This window comes from Malaya genurostris, chromosome 1 (genome assembly GCF_030247185.1).
Source record: "Malaya genurostris strain Urasoe2022 chromosome 1, Malgen_1.1, whole genome shotgun sequence".
Taxonomy (NCBI): Eukaryota; Metazoa; Arthropoda; class Insecta; order Diptera; family Culicidae; genus Malaya; species Malaya genurostris.
The window spans coordinates 80,377,218-80,398,424 of record NC_080570.1 but is presented as its reverse complement, the minus strand read 5'-3'; the positions used below and the strand labels follow the sequence as shown (position 1 = coordinate 80,398,424).

The 21,207-nt window shown below is 38.3% G+C and overlaps 1 protein-coding gene across 4 annotated transcripts in view; it reads left to right on the top strand.

Annotated features, from left to right (window-relative positions):
- LOC131440614 (cyclin-dependent kinase-like 1) overlaps positions 1-15,967 on the top strand; it is an 85,196-nt gene extending 69,229 nt beyond the window's left edge. For all 4 annotated transcript variants that reach the window (XM_058612054.1, XM_058612053.1, XM_058612052.1 and 1 more), the window contains 4 exons: positions 2,089-2,254; positions 2,311-2,561; positions 15,494-15,589; positions 15,650-15,967. In XM_058612054.1, the coding sequence (XP_058468037.1) occupies positions 2,089-2,254; positions 2,311-2,561; positions 15,494-15,589; positions 15,650-15,904 (768 nt within the window). In that variant the 3' untranslated portion in view covers positions 15,905-15,967. The remainder of the gene's footprint in view (positions 1-2,088; positions 2,255-2,310; positions 2,562-15,493; positions 15,590-15,649) is intronic.
- Positions 15,968-21,207: the final 5,240 nt, after the last annotated feature.

Genomic DNA, 21,207 nt, shown 5'->3' with positions numbered 1-21,207 from the left:
AACACGAAAAGTTTGATGGAGCTGAAATCAATATTTTATCCCACCCTACTGAGCACCCTATCTCCGGAACCAGGGGTTTGATTCGAATGAAAATTTTAATATTCATCTTAAGAACTTCCATCTCCGAGAAAAGTGCGTTGCAATATTTTCACTTTTTTTTGCATTATTTCCACATTTTTTATGCATATCACCCTGTAATTCCGGAACCGGAAGTTGGATCCAAATGAAATTCCGGAACTTTGTATGGGACCATTAGACCTTTTATATAAATCTATTTATGTGAAAATCGGTTAAGCCATCTCCGAGAAGAGTGAGTGACATCATTTTCACATTTTTGGTGCATATAACCCTGTAATTCCGGAACCGGAACTGGGATCTTGATGAAATTCAAGAACATTGTATGGGATTGTGAGACCTTTCATTTGAATCTAAGTTTATGAAAATCGCTTAAGCCATCTCCGAGAAAAAATAGTGACAATATTTGTCACACACACGCATACACACCGACGTAATACCTAACGGTAGTTCCGGTGAGGTAGGGTTGGAGATCCAAGGTGTTTTAGTGGGTAGTTCCAGTGATAGACCTGTGGAGACTCCCACACTCTGTGCGTAAAGGCATTTCACCTTTAAAAAAAAAACACACACACAGACATTTGTTCAGCTCGTCGAGCTAAGTCGAATGGTTTAAAAGTCGGTTTTTGTGGTGATTGTATAGCCTTTCTATATGAGAAAGGCAAAAACGGATCGAATTAAATTGTACTCCCAATAGTTTGTGATTTTCCGAGAATTAATAATTCGTTCTTCGAGATGTTGTTCAACGTCATCATTGGCACAATGATCAAACCACAATTCATCCATTTGTAATATAATATTGAAAAAAAATCATATATCATTTCATTTAGCTCAACAAATTTCTCTATAAAGCCAACGGAAATAAGTTGATGGTATATAAACAGGAATTACAAATTATACAAATTTTTAGATTATTATACTAAATATACAGAAAAAATAACACACTCAAATATTATAATTGTAATAAATTAGTTAAGAAATATTTACGACTACCGAGATAAACTAAAGGGATCGCAGAAAAAAAGTGATTCACTTATTCCAGTTGCCAAAATACTGGCGGGGGGTTGGCGTGGCACTTCAGCAAAATTATAGGGGGGGGGGTCAAAAAGTGCCTTGCCCCCATAGTTGCAGCGCCTGATACAGATAAAGCAAAGCCTTTGTATTACATTCCTGTAGTGGAATGTGACCTTCTGTTACAACAGATTTCGCAGCCAATTCAATGTGTACAGAACCATTGCATAGCTGGTGCTACGATTCTACTGACACTACGAATACAGATAATTAAAACATAACATACATCTATAATGAGCATCGGGCCGATAAGAAATAATAAACTTGGTTGGCAAAACGACAATTAACTTATTATTTCTTTCAAATTATATCACCAATTTTTTGTCGTTAATTTCTCACCACTTTCTGTTGTTATTTTTTGGAATGGTACAAGAGTCAAACATTTTAAGACTTCTGTGACTTTTGAGGTTATTAAAAAAATACCACATGATATCCTTCAATTTGTCGCTGAATCTCGGCAGAATAATCACCGAGATTTGATCCGCCAAGTACTCGGTAATCATCATTGCAAAAGAAAAAAATTGCGGAGTCTCGGAAATCTCAAATTTGACAAACGTCAACTATTACCGAGATTGTCAGCAAAAAGTCTACAGTATGTTCGGCATAACCTTCATTGAATGTTAGACAAATGAAACGAATCGAAATTTTTGATTACTGAGCCTTCAGCAGTTAAAAGAAAACAAAGAATTCTTTTCTTTAATTGTCATCCAAAATATTAATTTTTTACGTCTTCAGTAATGTTTTTTTTTCAAAAACAAAACGATAAATCATTGCTAAACAGGTAAAAACTACAATTTACCGTGAATTTATGGAAAAAGTCATACTTTTCATATGTTAAGATTTACTTTAATATATCGATTATCTTACTTTTAAATCCAAGTCTTCAATTCCATAGTATGAGGCATAAATATAAAAAAAAATACTAATTTGTGGACCTTATCATAGGGCTGTCCCGATAATCTCACCAAACAGATTACTTACCAAACAATCCAAGGAGTCGCATATTGCCACAAACAAGGATGCTTACATCGTGATATAAAACCGGAAAATATTCTACTAACAGCACAAGGGCAAGTTAAGTTATGCGATTTCGGATTCGCGCGAATGTTAAGTAAGACAATCATGGCATTTTGTTTTTTTCATAAACATGAATAAAATTATCTTCAGGTCCTGGAGAGAACTACACAGACTACGTTGCAACACGTTGGTATAGAGCTCCAGAGCTGCTAGTTGGTGATACTCAGTATGGAACGCCTGTAGATGTATGGGCAATCGGCTGTGTATTCGCAGAACTCATTCGTGGTGACGCTCTCTGGCCAGGAAGAAGCGATGTGGATCAACTTTATCTAATACGGCGCACCTTGGGTGATCTTCTACCTCGGCATTTAGCAATATTTAATCAAAATGAATTTTTCAAAGTAAGTATCAAAAAACATGTTCACTTTTAAATTTCGTTTTTCAGCTTCTATATAATAAATTATTAGACACGTGTACAACTTTGCTTCCGCCGTTTTCCGATAGGTGGCTGTACCGACTGAGGCTGGTTAAAATACATAGTTGATAATGCCTTTAAAGTGAGTGTGTACAGTACCTAACGAATTGTCATCGCCGTTTCAGTGACAGTTGTTCTTGTTTTCGTATCATTCACGCTCGAAAATGTCTGTTTATGTGCCCAATTTTCGCCATTTGCAGGAAGTTTTACTTTTCTGTTACAATTCGAAAAAAAAATGCAACTGAAGTGCATCGAATGCTTTCATAAACTTACGGTTATGCTGCTCTGAGTAAAAGAACGTGTCGGGAGTGGTTTCAACGTTTTAAAAATGGTGATTTCGATGTCGAAGACAAACATGATGGTGGAAGAGAAAAAACCTTCAAAGATGAATAACAATTTACTACGAGCTCTTAAAACCGGGTGAAACCATCACAGGAGATCGCTACCGAACGCAACTGATGCGCCTTAGTCGCGCCCTAAAAGAAAAGCGGCCACAGTATCAAGAGCGACATGGCAAAGTCATCCTCCAACACGACAATGCTCGGCCTCACGTCGCAAAAGTGGTCAAAAAGTACCCGGAAACGCTGAAATGGGAAGTCTTGCCCCACCCGCCGTATTCCCCAGATGTCGCCCCTTCTGACTTCCACCTATTCCGTTCGATGGCACACGGCCTGGCAGATCAACATTTTCAATCCTTCGAAGAGTTGGAAAAATGTATTGCTTCGTGGATAGCGTCAAAAAAGGACTCCTTTTTTCGAACCGGGATCCGAGAATTTCCGGAAAGATGGGAGAAAGTTGTCGCTAGCGACGGACAATACTTTGAATAATACATCTGTAAGCACTTTTTCGCAATAAAGCTTTCAATTTTGGAAAAAACTACAAGGAACAGCCCTATTGGGTTGTTCGAGCCATTGATGTGGAACAAGGCAACCAAAATTTTTAATGATCTACAATCAAATAGTTCAATCAATCGTCACACTTTTGAATTCGCAAATGCACGAGAGTCTGCTTAGATTGATCTTTATTAGGAACCAGCACCGGACACGCGAACCCAGAATATAGACTCTATTTGTCGTGATTTGTATTTGTTTTGTAGCCGACGAAATTGCATCAATCGCCCAAATGTATGCAATTATATGTTTTTACACGCTTGCGATACGGATATCGATATTTAAGCTTCTCTTCGCCAAGCTTGTGTTCAAGTTTTGTATGCAAGCAGTTATTTTTATAGTGTTTCTCTACCATTACTACCATTCTGCGATTTCGGTTGAAACGATAAATTTTTTCTCATTTTCAATAGAGTTCATCTTATGAAAATTGGAAATTATTTTTATGCACTCCAAACTTACCATGAGGTAGTTGTCAATTTCTCAGGCGAAACGACCTACCATGGAATTTCATCCGAACTTGCATGGCACAAGATCAGAGCATACCAATTGAAGCTTCAAACCGTTTTATGGCCCTTTTTGTCTTGCTGTCTAGCTACAACCTACATCTAGCATGCTACGCGTAGAACTGAAACGTTAGCTATTATTTCGCTTCTATTTATAGATTCGCGTGCTTCCAACAGCTTTGCTTTTCACCGATTGACCAATCAGAGCGATGCTTTCACTTTGATATATTGCTTACTCCTTCAAAACCGTCGACTATGGCAGAGAAATCCGGTATACCGGAGATTTTTTGCAGACAAAATAAAACACTACTAGCTATTAATCAACATTTTAATGATATACAATTAAAAATACATGGCTATGAACATTCAAATCAATACGTAGAAATGTTTTCAATCAAATGGTGACATAACATTAATAATTGATACGAAATTCACTGAGCTGTCATTGTTCAAAACCTGACCACATTTCTACGTATATTTTTCTTGAGTTTCTAATTTGCACCCCTATATAGAAAACAAAAATGTGTTCCACATTAAAAACGCGGGAAGCAAAGTTGTACACCTGATACTTGTAACACATGCATCAATAAGTCCCGAGACTAACAATGGAAACAACATTTTTTTTGCAAAATTTTTTTTTATTCATCAACATAATCAACTTTTAGGGTGATACAATGGTTCCAACGTTTTTCCAATTTTTCAATACCATGTTTATAAAAAAATTTATCTTTCGCTTCAAAATAAGCTTCAGTTTCAGTAATGACCTCCTCATTTGAGCCAAATCTTTTTCCCTGGAGCATTTTTTTATGATCAGCAAAGAGCCAGTAGTCACTGGGGGCTAATTCTGGCGAGTATGGGGCGTGGGGAAGCAGATCAAACCCCAATTCGTTCAATGTTTTCATCGACTTGTGGCAGGGTGCATTGCAGCAATCGCGGCACCCACTTGGAAAAAACCTTTATCATGCTTAATTTTACATGAATGATAGTAAATACACTTCCATGTGATATCTGTGTCATATCAGCAATCTCACGGAGCTTCACTTTACGATCTTTCATTATAATTTTTGTCACTTTACTCACATTTTCGGGTGTAACGGCTTCCACAGGTCTACCCGAGCGTTCCGCGTCATTTGTGTCGGTACGACCACGTTTAAACTCGGCGAACCACCCACAAATCGTTGCTTTTGATGGACAAGAATCCGGATAACATTTTTCAATCCATTGTTTCGCTTGCACCGTGTTTTTTCCCATTAAAAAACAATGTTTTATCTAAACACGAAACTCGGTTTTTTCCATTTTTTAAACAAACTACAAAACGACTTTACTCCAACCTCGATAACTCAGCTGTTTCTGGTCGGATCGCATTAAAATTATGACCCGTTTCAAGCAAATGTTAGTACTCTAGAAAGACATGATTACTGGTTTACTACGAGCGCCATCTCTGCTCTAGTCTTGGGACCTATTGATCCATGTGTTAGTAACAGTTTTTTTAGATTTCTGATGAATTCCGATAAAATACAAAAACACCTTGTTTTTTAAATTTATTATCTACTCTGATCGGGTCAGTTCCATTTTTTACACACTTTTCCTCCTTAGAAAAAAACACCTAACTAAACAGGTATTATGATAGTTTTTATTTTGTTATTTAACTTATGATAATGAAAATTGAATCGTTTAATTGCATTAATTGAATGTGTCCTATTCGGTAATGAAAAACAAAGTTAACAGCCGGATGCTGCATCTATTTTTTAAAATAGTTATTATCGATTTTCTTCAGGTATTAGATTATACATGAACTTGTTTTGTTATTTATATACAAGATGAAAATACTAGCAACTCTTATGATAGAGTAAACGGATACAATGTACAACGGGAATGATTTCGTATTTCGTATAGCATGTATTTTTATTTGGGGCCTTACAATTTCGTGCTGAAAAACGAAGTGTAATATTATTGTTCAAAAAAGAACATGCTGATCTGCCAGTTGATGTAGAAGACGAACTGCAGAAGAAGGAAAAAAATGCCGCATTTCTACCTGAAGAGCTTCCCACCGACTCTACGCTTGTATTTCAACACACTGATCATCAAAGGACTATATGAAACAATACGTTTTTGTACTGAAGGTTACACAATAACTGTTCCGGCTTTGAACCACTACAAAGCAGTGGAATGTTACCTGAAGCAGACCAAAGCGGAATACTTCACACACGATATTGCCGCCAACAAACCTATGAAGGTTGTACATCGAGGACTACCCGACATAATGGAAGCCTGTAATGGTGTTTACAATGAAACGAACTGTTTGAATTACGGCAATAGAACGAGGAATTGTCACATGAAAAGTCGGTGCGGGAAATGTGCAGAATGTAGGATGTAGGATACCAACGATTGCCTACTAGATGACATCGCAGAAAAATGTGTGAACTGTGATGGCGACCATCCATCTACTAGCAAATCGTGTCCCAAACGTGCTGAGTTCACAAAAATTCGACAACAGGCATCCAGTAAGAAATCAACGCGCAAGAATGTTCCACAGAAGGATGAAACTAACTTTCCACGGCTCCCACCGAAGAGGGATAATTAAAATTTGCGCCACTTCCTCACAGTTATCCAAAAGATTCAGCCGCTGGATCTCAAACAGATTCTTCCTCCTAAATCCCTTCTGGAAGGGGCAATAATCAACCACAAGCAAAGGATGATTCTCCGCTGAACAACTGAGCGTCATTTTTTAAATAATGACAACAAAACTACGAAACTGCAGAACGCGGTTAGATCAAATCAACGCCTTAGGAAAATTCATCATCGAATATGCAACATAATGAGTTGGTTGTAGTAAATTGGAATGCTTGCTCACTCAGGAGCAAAACTGCTAAATTGTTCGATTTTCTTCAAGAGAAGAATGGCGATATTGCTATTTTAACTGAAACTCATCTTAAACCTGAAATTTAAATTTTTATTTCCAATAACAAAACAAAAGACAGAATCGAAACGGATTCGTGCTTGCCAAAGACTACGAAGCTGGACAGTACAACATCCTCACTCCGGATCAACCAACGCGACTTTACAGATCGGGAGTTCATTCCATTTTGGATATATTTATCAGCAACATCGTCATAGACAGCTCTTCGGTTGTCTTCAACGAGCTTTTTTTGGACCACTTTCTAGTAATATTAACGTTGGGATCTTCACTAAAAACAGTGCCTTTTCAACCTCGGAGGAACTATTATCGCACCGACTGGGTCCACGGCCCTATCATCCTTCTAGCATTCAATCGCAGTCGCTCGTGATATGACGGTTCCAGTACAACATATGCCGAGTTTCTCTCTTCAAATTGACAGTGTCACCAAGAAACTCATCCGACTTCGAATATCTACCGGAGGCAGTATCAACGAACTGGCATCCCAGATAAGAAGACCTCTTATAACAACTTAACTAGGATAATCCAGGAAAGAACAACTGAGCATCGCAACAGGAACTTCCAGCAAAAGCTTTGAGAAAATCTCCTATATTCAAAACCCTTCTGATTCTTAACGAAGGTGAGTAAAAAATATCGAAACCTACTCCTCCTCTGATGTCATTCCAGGACGCAGCTGAAGGAATACCTTTAATCACACCAGTAGAGAAGGCAAATGCGCTAGGCCAGCAGTTTGTGTGTTCTCACAATTTAGGACTCAACATTGTTAGTCTACATGAAAGAGCCGTTGCTGATAGCGTAGCTGAGGTTGACCAATCAGACAGCTTGGTTCCTGAGGAAAGTAGAGTCACAGTTTGGGTTTCGGAAAGGAAGATCCACCATCCACCAACCCACAAGGATTATCAACGTCATCCAGAAAAACAAATCAGTGTCCAAAACGACTGCCATGGCAATATTGGATATTGAAAAGAAAAGGCATTCGACAATGTGTGGCACGACGGCCTGGTTTTTAAACTGCATCAATATAATTTTCCGATGTATCTTATTAAAATTATTGAAAATCGTGCAGATAGAGCATTCCACCAAAACCTCAGATAGGTCTGGACGCTCTAACTGAATATTTTACAAGCTGGAAAATTGTGGTCAATGCAGCAAAAACTCAGGTCATCTTCAGGGTTGTTATGAAAAATTTCAAAATCTAAACGCGAAGTCGACAACCAAAACGCGCGTAATCCACGCAAAGTTGAAAACTAAACCGCGCGATATTCATGCAAAGCATTACACCACTATGCAGGTGATACTTTCTCGATGTCCTTAGCTAATTTATAGTCTCTGATGTACGAAAAATGTTAAAGTAAAAATAAAATTGCTTACAATTGTGATTTTGAAAGAAGTTAAACATATTTCGAAAACAAATTTTTTGCTTCAACATCTTCTTGCTCAACAAGCTTTTCCTTCTGGGTAAGAACAATTTTAAGATAGACCACATCAGGATGATCTGATTTACTCTTTTTAATTTCAGTTTCAATTATTTATCGCCTCCTTCTGTTGTCTGAGAAGATATCTTCAATCAGACATCAATATCTTTAAGTGCGAAAATCATCTTTCGATTTCCGCATTAGAATGGGGAAACGCAATCACATTTATCGAAAAGTTTTTGTAATTCCTGGTAACAGCTCTGCTATAATAGCAATTTGTACCACTCGAGATCGGAGAGCATGAAATCGAACTTTTGCCCACTGAAGAAAAATCTCCGGTATACCGGATTTCCCTGCCATATACGACGGTTTTGAAGGGATAAGTGATATATCGAAGGGAAAGCATCGCTCTGATTGGTCAATCGATGTAAAAGCGAAGCTGTTGGAAGCACGCGAAACTATAAATAGAAGCGAAATTATCGTCCTATGCGTAGCATACTAGAGGTAGGTAGTTGATAGACAGCCAGACGAAAAGTTCCATAAAACGATTTGAAGCTTTAATTGGTATGCTCTGCTCTTGTGTCATGTAAGCTCGGATGAAATTCCATGGTAGGTCGTTTCGCCTGAGAAATTGACAACTATTCCAGGGTAAATTTTGAGTGCTTAAGATTAATTCCTAAGATGAGCTCGATTGATAATGAGAAAAAGTTTATCGCTTCAACCGAAATAGCAGAATCGTAGAGAAACTTAACGCTATAAAAATAAATAATAACAAATTTTATCATCATATCTTGGCTGGATGTTGCTGTGCTGTCATATAGACACTTGATATTTTCTTGTTATTTTATCCAAGGAATCAAGAAATTGTACAATATCTGTTCAGCATCAGAATTATTTATATCTTAAAGCTTGCTTCTTTTAGAATTGGAACAAACTTTTGCTTATATTGTGGCGCTCCTGGTGGACGGATTTGGAAGTTCTTGGCGCCCACGTGTCGGGAATTTTGTCATCTTCACAAATGATTTTTGACATTCCGCAAATCGACTGTACTTTGTAAACAATCAACATGGAAGCCGAAAGAAGAGAAAAAATTGTGCACAGTTATTTGGAAAATCCATTGTGGTCTGCATCTAGGCTAGCTAAACAGCTGAAATTACTCAGAAATACCGTATGGCGCGTTATCAAACGGATTCGGAAGCTTCAAGCCAATCGTCGGAGTGGAACTGTCGACCGGAAACTGCGTGGTAAGATTTTGAAGACGATTAAGAGGAATCCTAATCTGTCGGACAGTGATTTGACCAGAAAATTCGGTGCTGCCCATAGTACCTTGAGGAGAACTCAACTCCGGGAAGGAATCAAGTCGTATCGAGCTAGCAAACAGCCAAATCAACAGAATAGTGTGGTCAAAATTCGTGCTCGGAAACTATATGACCAGGTGCTGACCAAGTTCGACGGGTGTCTTCTTATGGACGATGAAACCAATGTCAAGGCTGACTTCGGCCAAATCCCAGGTCAAAAATTTTACTTGGCAACGACTCGGAGGGATATGCAAGCCAAATTTAAATTTGTTTTTGCCGACAAGTTTGCAAGAAAATTTATGATTTGGCAGGGCATTTGCAGCTGTGGTAAAAAAAAACGAAAGTTTTCGTTACAAATAAGACAATGACATCGGAACTATACCAAAAAGAGTGTCTCCAAAAACGATATTTTCGTTTTTTCGATCCCACGACCATCCCGTAATGTTTTGGCTTAATTTGGCAAGCTGTCATTACAGCAAAGTCGTTCAAGAATGGTATGCAGAGAAAGGGGTCCAGTTTGTTCCGAAAAACCTTAACCCACCCAACTGCCCCCAGTTCCGTCCTATTGAGAAATACTGGGCAATCATGAAGAGGAGACTCAAGGCAAAGGGAAAGGTTGTCAAAGACATCAATCAGATAACGACCTGGTGGAATAAGATAGCTAAAACGATGGATGAAGAAGGTGTACGCCGCCTAATGAGCCGAGTTACAGGAAAAATTCGAGAATTCCTTGGAAACCGTGACGAATAATTTTATCCGTATTTTTTTCTTAAAAGTATGAAGAAATCGCTACATTGGTATAAAAAAAGATCTTGAATTCAATGATAAATAACTGAAATACAGGCAAAGGCCTTTGTTCCAATTCTATCTGAAGCAAGCTTTAATATTCAGAATATGATATGTACTAAATGTAAGATCTTAACTCCGAATCTGAATTTTAGAACTGACTTGTAAATCAGAATTTTTTTGCTGAGATTACTTTCAGAGCTTATTTCTCATATTTAATTTCTGAATAAATTTCATGAATTCATATCCTGCTTTCTGGAACTAAATTCGGAATATGGATTCTGGAACTAGTTTTTAAAACTGAATTCAGTTCCTTTATTAGGGTTGGAGAAACAAGTTCATAATTCAGTTCTAGAGATAAATTCGTACCTAGATTCTTAAAATGCGTTCAGTTCCCTAATTCTCGAACTAAATTCAAAGCCAAAATTCTTGATCTGGATTCCGAACCTGAATTTTGCAACTGAATTCTGAGCCTGTTTCAGATTTTCAATTTAGTTCTTGAATCCAGTACTAGAATACAGTCTTGGTCCGAAATTTTGGTTGTATGTATATATGTGTAAAGCCACCATCAGTTCAAGGCATTACCAGTAGATGCAGATAGACTTACAGTAGATCCGATTTTGATTATCAGATAGCTTTCATATTACTGCTGTTAAGAATCCCAAAATGGGTTTTGAGCTCCCGGAGTATTCCAGTACAAACAATTCGCTGTACCAGCTTAAACCTGAATTATGGTTTGCTAGAAGTGTGCACCTTACTCATGTCAGACTTTCAGGAGGAAACACAAAGCTCCCCCAATTGACTCAGAGTGGTAATACATCCAGTCATTCACTTGTAAGATACTCTGATATCGATACAATTGAGCATAATATTATATGATCCAAAATAATACAATATAATATAACATAATATAATATAATATAATATAATATAATATAATATAATATAATATAATATAATATAATATAATAAAATATAATATAATATAATATAATATAATATAATATAATATAATATAATATAATATAATATAATATGATATAATATAATATAATACAGGGTGATTTTTTAAGAGCTTGAGAACTTTTTTAAACAATAAAACGCATAAAATTTGCAAAATCTCATCGGTTCTTTATTTTAAACGTTAGATTGGTACATGACATTTACTTTTTGAAGATAATTTCATTTAAATGTTGACCGCGGCTGCGTCTTAGGTGGTCCATTCGGAAAGTCCAATTTTGGGCAACTTTTTCGAGCATTTCGGCCGGAATAGCCCGAATTTCTTCGGAAATGTTGTCTTCCAAAGCTGGAATAGTTACTGGCTTATTTCTGTAGACTTTAGACTTGACGTAGCCCCACAAAAAATAGTCTAAAGGCGTCAAATCGCATGATCTTGGTGGCCAACTTACCGGTCCATTTCTTGAGATGAATTGTTCTCCGAAGTTTTCCCTCAAAATGGCCATAGAATCGCGAGCTGTGTGGCATGTAGCGCCATCTTGTTGAAACCACATGTCAACCAAGTTCAGTTCTTCCATTTTTGGCAACAAAAAGTTTGTTAGCATCGAACGATAGCGATCGCCATTCACTGTAACGTTGCGTCCAACAGCATCTTTGAAAAAATACGGTCCAATGATTCCACCAGCGTACAAACCACACCAAACAGTGCATTTTTCGGGATGCATGGGCAGTTCTTGAACGGCTTCTGGTTGCTCTTCACTCCAAATGCGGCAATTTTGCTTATTTACGTAGCCATTCAACCAGAAATGAGCCTCATCGCTGAACAAAATTTGTCGATAAAAAAGCGGATTTTCTGCCAACTTTTCTAGGGTAATAAAATTCAATGATTTGCAAGCGTTGCTCGTTAGTAAGTCTATTCATGATGAAATGTCAAAGCATACTGAGCAAATAATAATGCATGAAAATCATAACCTCAAAAAATCTGAGCAAATACTAATGCATGAAAATCCTAACCTCAAAAAAATCACCTTTTATAATATGGTATAATAGACTCTAATATAATACAATAAAGGTTGGTAAATGCTGAGTAACGCGCAACACAGATCCCATTGAGGTCATCAGCCTCTTCCCAGTAACTCCTATCCCTACCTCCCCACGGAACCGGCTGAGCTGCGAACAACATTAGGGAAGATCGGATAACCAATCCCGGTGGGAACTTTAGTCGTAGGCTGACAGGGAATGGGAGGTTTGCTTCTGCAAGCCTCAGCGTCTGTTCTCCAGGTTAGGAGCGGCTCACAACAGCGTCTGTTTCCCATGTTAGGGGCGAAGAATCGACGTCCGAGTGCCAGTGAAGGACTCTAAGTTCAACTGTGCACTATGTTCCTCCGGAAATTTAGGAGGTTGGTGTCCGGCCCTGCGAGCCAGCCGTAAAAAAACTAAAAAACTTTTATTTGAATTTAGTTTTGTGCACATCGGTTCATCAATCTCCAAGAAAAAAGAAGGCATATTTTTATTTCATACGTACACACATACACACAAAGACATTTGCTCAGTTAGTTGAACTGAGTTGAATGGTATAAAACTTTCGGCCTTCCGGGTTGCGGTTAAAAAGTCGGGTTTCACAGTGATTGAATAGCCGTTTTATATGAGAAAGGAAAAACAGAATGATATGGTGCGATATAGTACGATGGACATTACTATGTGGAATGGGTTTTTATTTTAAAGGCGTTTCGCACCAAAATTCGGCATAAGACGATAGCACCCAGTCGACGCCGCTCTATTGACCAAATGTCATCATAGACTTAAGGAGAGGCATGAGATAGGAACTTGTGAGGAATTAGTTATCTCACCTTTTGACGACCCAGGTTGAGTTCCGAAATGTTGGTTCTTCTGTAGATAAATAAATGATGTCTAAAAGTACTCAACAGTTGTAAACATTAAAAAAATTCTGTAAATTGTTAGTTTCTGAAGGATAGTAACCGCATAAGTTCCTCTACTTAAAATGTAAATTCACATAAAAAACTACTATGACATTATTTGTTGTATTTTTTACTCTTATTTACTTTTTACCTTACTTTTGTACGGTAGAATGTGGTTGTTGTCTATAAGTCGTATTTTAGTATAGAAGCTTCGTTACAATTCGGGAAGCAAAGCAGTAAAAGTTGTAAACTTTATACAATCAACCGATTATCTACATACTGAACTGTGAAAGATTCATGTTAGTTATATTTGTATTATTTTACTCTTATTTGCTTTTTACCTTACTTTTGTACGGTAGAATGTGGTTGTTGTCTATAAGTCGTATTTTAGTATAGAAGCTTCGTTACAATTCGGGAAGCAAAGCAGTAAAAGTTGTAAACTTTATACAATCAACCGATTATCTACATACTGAACTGTGAAAGATTCATGTTAGTTATATTTGTATTCTCATCACCCACCCACCTTCTTTTTGTTCAAACAAGATCTTCGACTGTTGTTATCCATTACCTTTACTTATATGACTTCAAAACTATCTTTAATTGTTTTTATTAATCTATAAAATATGCACTAAATGAAAACTGAGCAATATACACGGTTCGCTTTCACATCTCATCCAAGTTAGTCGATAAAACAAAACCACTTACGTTTTGGGACAGGAGAAACCAAGTACAGTATTGTGTAGTGAAATGAGTGAACCAAACAAACAGAAGCTACCGCCGACACGAAAGAATACAATTGTTGTTGACTTCAGGCAGTGCAAAATTCGACCTTCGATACGAGAACTTGAAGGTTTGCTTAAGAAGCAAATGCATCTTGACAGTAAACGTGCGCAATTCAATTCGCAAAAGACAATAACAATGTGCACTATGTGGAGCACGAGAACATTAAGTACAACATTCCAGTATATATGGAAGATAGTGCTATAGAAGTGCGTGTGCATGATCTTCCCTCAAGCGACACCTATTCATATATTCGCAAAAGTGTGTCCCAATGCGGAGAGATTCTCTCTATCGAAAAAGAAAAGTGGAAGAATTTTTTCCGCGGTATTCAAAATGGTGTACGTTTATTACGTACACACTTGAAGAAGGCTTTACCTTCTTATGTGATTTTTGGTCAAGATACAAGAATTCCATGCAAATCACTTGTTACCTATGACAATCAGATGGCCACATATCAATATTGCCAGAAAGCTTTTCACTACGGTAAGCCATGTGATAAACTGGACAAGGAGACAACTACACCAAAGGACAACGATGCTTCCTTCACACCAATCCCAAGCAACCCCAGTACACCTGTGACAGCCGCCAACAACAATAAAGCATCCCCTTCAACGAATTCATCATCATCTCCTATAGAACAAAGTACACCAGCTGCAGTTAACAACTTACCCTTCAACCAACCAGCCATTGCAACCGATGTACAACAAGGTGCATCTACAGCAACTAGCAACGAAAAGAAGACGGAAATCGACAACAATTCCATCGATGCGGCAATGGATGACGAGACGAATCACGAACGAAGTGCCCCACAATCCTCGCAGGAGGGAAATGGAAGCTCCTCTTCCCCTATAAAAAGGGTGACAACGAGATCCAACTCAAAAAAAATTATTTCAAAATCGTCTCAATCTGCCACATAAAGCTTGTACGCAAATAGGCCTGAATAAAAATATGTTTTAAATAAAAAAAAGTAATATACAACTTACTAAACAAATTACTAACACCAGTACACTTGGTTTACATTTGATCCCTAAAATCTCTGCTTGTTTGAACGCGGCGGATTCTGACCAAGTTTAGTACCATTGTAAAAATTTTTACATTCACATTGTCAAATACAAGATATTTTTACATTATTTTGGAATGAATAAAAACTTTGATAATTTTTTACAGAGATAAAAAAAAATGTCGTAGAAGAACATATATATATATATATATATATATATATATATATATATATATATATATATATATATATATATATATATATATATATATATATATATATATATATATATATATATATATATATATATATATATATATATATATATATATATATATATATATTTATATATCAATTTTCGTTAATTCAGCTAATGTGAAATATCTTTCTTAGGGCATAACACTACCGGTTCCTCCAACTTTAGAACCATTAGAAACCAAAATGCCGTCACGAACACTATCTAGTCTTGCTATGATGGATTTCCTTAAGGTATGTTTCTTGCACAACTATTAAATATCCATATAACATTTAACACGATATTTTCAACAGCGATGTCTTGATAAAGACCCTGCTAAACGTTGGTCCTGCGAGCGACTGTCTACTCATCCATATTTTGAAGATTATGTGAGCAAACAAAAAGAGATAGAACAAACGACTACTCTTGACGCACAGAAACAAGTTAATCGCGAATCAAAACCGAAGGTTACCAATACGTCGCTGCCTCAGCTCACGACTACTCTCGAGTCTCGAGTTCAACCAAAAAATACTTATCTTCGTTCTGACCATCACCTACCAACGATTTGAAAACTATCATTCGTACCCAATTACTATTTCGAAACCCACATTACGTTAAAAATAAATATCCAATATTTAGTTGGCGTCATAACATTGTTGTATATATATATATATATATATATATATATATATATATATATATATATATATATATATATATATATATATATATATATATATATATATATATATATATATATATATATATATATATATATATATATATATATATATATATATATAATTTTTTTATTATTGCATGTTTATTTTACCTCGACTTTAACCATCTGATCATTCACCGTGGTAGTATGGTTGTGTTGAGCGGCGGAGTGAAGGAGTGGGGATACAAGAGGGGAATCATAAATTACGTGTCTTTTAACAGAGTTTGAATTTTGAGTCCTATTTTGATGGCTTGTGTAGTTAATATGCAGCTGTAGATGGTTTTGCTTCTGACTAAGTTGGATGAGGTTTCGATGTATTATCTGGAAAAGTTTTTTGATATCCCGGTAGATGTCGTTATCCGTGCTGGGTTGTAGGGTAGATGGCAAGTGACATTTAACATATAGGGTTTTTGGTTGCAGTTCAAAAATTGTGTCCAATACTGTCATTTGTGCATGAAGCTGTTGAATGTTGATTGTGGAATGTGCTGAGTGGGGTGGTTTTCGGTCCGAACTGTTTCGTAGAACGGTGTTAAGCTGCTGATGCCAGGCTAACGGCAGCAAGGTCCTGTCGGTGAACGTTGACCGCTGATGGTACTTCTCCAGTATTAGATAAGTTGAATACTGGCCATGGATTGGCTCTCTTTAACTCCTGTTTATATCCATCTTTTGCGGAGTGCCTTCAACACGCTTTTTATTGCGAGAAAAAGAATTATTACCGATAGTAACACTATTATAATAGTGGTGGTCGACCACTGTTTTGTCAGCTGTTCCGTGTGATCATTTTGATTTCGAATTATTGTTAACAGATGGTTTCCGTGGACTTCTTGTGTATTTTCCTCGCTCGATGAAAAGAAGCCCATTTTGATAGAGGTGTTATTTTGAAATGGGAAATTGGATGTGTGAAGGTTCGGCCGGCTTTATTGATCAGTGATTGGAGTGATTGATTTTTGCCGAATCGGCTTTTTTTAGTATCAGAGCCTTGGAATGATGAATTAGCTTTAATTTTTTGTTAAGTAGACTCTGTTTCGTTGAGTGTGTGTGCTGGCTTTGCTAGATGTGCTATTGCGACGTATTCTATCGTTCTACCATTGCAGTGGACAGTTGTGTATTTTAGATTGCTGCTGCTTCAGCATCTAGGTGGCCGGGTGTATTTGTTTTGGGTGCGTATATGTTGGCTTAGGATGGTAGGTTATACTTGTGTATTGGTACCTGCATAGCTGCTTATTTCTATCCGTAAGTGTAATTATTGAGTGGAGTGCCGGTTGGTATTGATTCGCTTTATTTCTTTTAGGTTTTCCGTGCCTGGTGGATTTGCAATCGTGGCCTTTGTTGTTTATTTCTTAAGGTGGCAGGACCTGGGCTACGGTGTTGATCACAGAGCTTCTGGGAGCCCGGCATTTCATGCGTTTGTGTGGATGTTACAGACATTGGAGTAGGTTGGCGTCTTGGAGTAGATTGAGAAGTCCATGTTCGTTATCCGGGTTGATATTCAGCACCTCACGGATAGAGTTGGACAATCCATGGTGCCTGTGAAGTACATCGAGTTCGGGGCAGTTGATGAGAAGGTGTTCAACGGAGATTCTAACATTGCATATGGTGCAGGATGGTGGTTTACAATTTTAAATGATTTGTGCATGGGTAACTCTGGAGTGTCCGCTACGCAATCTAGATATGGCTCGTTGCTCCATCCAGTTGCTTCTATCTATCCATTTGTTGAGCTCATCTTTTGAATTTTGAATGTGACCAGTGGATGCTCTCCAGGTTGTTATGAAATGGTTTGTAGCTTTTGAGTTGAAATTTTTCACGAGGTCCGTAGCTGGGACCATTCTGGAGAAGTAGTGGGTGCCGGACCGTCCAATCGCTACGAGTGTGTCCGCTTTTTCGTTGCCTCGGATGCCCGTGTGCATGGGCATCCAACAGATTGCTGTCTGGTTGTTGTAGTGTTTCTCTTTTGTTTGGATAGAAAGATTAAGTGAGTTACCTGCATCCAGGGTGGTGAGCACTGACAGGGATTCGGATAGAATTATCTTTGGGGTGTCAGGAGGTTTATTTTCGATGGCGTGGAGGATTGCTGCGGCTTTGGCCGAGAAAACTGAGCAGTTTGAATGTAGCCGAAAGATGTTGTTTGATATTACGCTGTGGATACCAGCTCCGACTCGTTCGTTCAGTTTGGATCCATTAGTGAACATTTGGTGATGATAAGGATAGTTCTCTTCGATTAGTCGGTAGAAGAGGGCTCGGGCTATGGTTGATTATGTTCCTGCCCGGAGGGTGCGGGTTAAACTGGTGTCGACACGGGGGGTTTTATGAACCATTCATGACGACGCTCCTGGTGTAACTTAGCAAGTTTCGGCATCCTGGTGTTACTATACATTAGGTATAGGTCTTTGGCAATGGTGAGTAATGCCCGGTTTTTGCCTTTTGTTCTTTGTAGGAAACTCTCTTATAAATGATGATATCAGGGTGCCATTGAAACGGTAATATTCCGTTATCTAAGCAGGCAGCGAACGCCGGATTAAGCGGTTATAGAGAGGAGCTAGTGCCCTTAGCATCACATCCCGATTCAGACACGTGATTTCGATGCCATAGAATATTCGGCTGTTGATTAAGGGTTTACTTATATTGACGGCTGTTATACGGTTCCATCTGGGGTGGCTGCAATTTATAGTTTTGATAAGCCGTAGGCGACTTTCACAGTCCTTTTTGAGGTTCTTGGAGTGCTCTTTGAAGGTGAGTTTTCTATCGATCGTGATTCCAAGTATTTTGGGAAAGCGTTTGAAAGGTATATTGATGCAGTCAAGTTGAACTGAGTTTCCTGCAGCGATATGGTCAGTGTTACTACAATGTGCAATGGCGCATTTTTGGGGTGCAATAGAAAATCCGACAGAGTTCGCCCATTGGCCGATTTTTTTTACTGCAGTTTGAATTTTCCTACAGATAAATTTGAGGTTTTTCCGATTGATACGATGATGATGTCGTCGGCATAGACTAGTATGTAGAGGTTGCTTTTAATGCCTTGGAATATTGGGTTCATTGCGATTAAGAAAAGTGTAATTGCAAATACTCAACCTTGGGGCACTTCGATGTTTTCGTTGAAGAGTGATGAGTCAATTTATAAACAACTTACCACCATTGTTACTGTGCCGTGAGCTCTAGTAAATTATTGTTTTTTTTTTTGGTTATTGAACGTTTATATTCTGTTTGTGGTGCGCTACTCGGTTGCTAATTTGGTTGGCTTCTATCTGGTTCTGAAGTGCAGTGCTTGGAGAGTGTTTTTCGATCAGTTTTTTGCAGCCGTTGGTGATTCATTGAGTGCACAATATAACTGATCATAGTCAACACATCAGTAAGACATTCAGTTCCCAGAGCTTTTACGTGACTGCAGCGCCATCTGTGTTTCAATGTCATCTGTCTCAGATCATTGCGATATGACCAATGCATGTGATCGGTGTGCCAAAACCGTAATTTCTGATGAGGATTTCATTTCGTGCTCAGGTTTTTGCAATCATGTGGTCCACATGAAGTGTGCCGGATTCAACAGACCGTTCTTGAAGGTACTTTCTGAAAACTCCAATTTGTTTTGGATGTGTGATCAGTGCTGCAAATTGATGAAACTCGCTCGTTTCCGGGAGTCTATATCTTCTGTTGGATGTGCGATTTCGGCGATTTCCGAGAGAATGAAATCGGTGTGTGCTGAGCTGAAGGTCGAAATTTCGAAAAATAGCCTGCAAATATCTCGTCTTACCCGCAAAGTATCTGTTTCCACACCGGGACGAAAAACGATAAGAGTGTTACAAACACTGATTTATCTCACTGCCAAGCGTCGTCGCGAAGACGGATACGAACCCGCCAATTCTTTATTTTCTGGGCGGAAACACGTTGATAACTGCAACATTCAAACGGTTTCATCATCTCCGTTAGTGAGTTCGAAGAGCATAGGAGGCGGAGTGCTCATCGCGGTTCATCGTCGTTTAAAAGCTCAACTGGTTGAGAGCACACCGGGACGTTGTGTCGAGCAGGTGTGGGTTCGTGTTCAACTGGCTGATTTCTCGCTTTTCATTTGCGTGATTTACATTCCTCCGGATCGATGTCGTGATGTGTCGCTGATTACGGCACATATCGAGTCATTGCATGAAATTCCATCTAATCAAGCGCTGCCCATCGACGAAATCCTGGTTGTTGGAGACTTTAACTTCCCTAGTTTGAATTGGTGTGCCACTTCTGATGGATTTTTATTTGCTGATCCCGCACTTTCAGCATTTCACGCTAGCATAACTACCTTGCTCGATGGTTATAATCTCAACTTGCTGCGGCCATTCAACCACATCGTTAATGAGAATGACCGAATGCTCGACCTTTGCTTCTCCAGTAAAACCGATATCGCACCCAACATTTGCGTTGCGCCGTCTCCTCTAGTGAAATGTGTTCGACATCATCCTCCGCTACATATCGTACTCGAGACTAAACGTTTACCTCATGACAGCGCCCCCTCCAGCATCATCAGCTATAATTTTAATAGAGCCGACTATAATAGCATGACTGCCTTCCTAATGAGTATCGATTGGGTTGACATTCTCGACAATGATGATGTTAACGCAGCTGTACAGACCTTCTCCAATGTACTAATCTACGCGATTGATTACTTTGTTCCGAAACGATCCGTCCGACATTCCAAACATCCGCCGTGGCTAACCGCTGAATTGAAACATCTGAAAACATCCAAAAGAGCTGCTCTGACACGATACTCCAAGTATGGAGGTTACGTTTTGCGCTATAATTATATTCAGATAAATAAGTTATACAAGAAAACCATGAAGCGCTGCCACGCCAATTATTTAAAAAAGGTACATCATAGGATAAAGTCTAACCCAAAAGCTTTCTGGAAGCACGTGAATGAGCAAAGGAAAGAATTTGGATTGCCATCGTTGATGCGATTCGGTGAGCGTACCGGTTCGAGTACACAAGAAATTTGTCAGCTCTTTTCGGAACAATTCGCTCGTGTTTTCTCTACTGAAGCATTATCCCCACAGCAAATCGAACGAGCGACAATCATTGTTCCGGTATCTAATTGCTTTTTGCACTCCATTGACATAGACGTAAATTCGGTACAGATGACTATCGCTGGACTGAAGTCTTCGAGTTCTGCAGGAC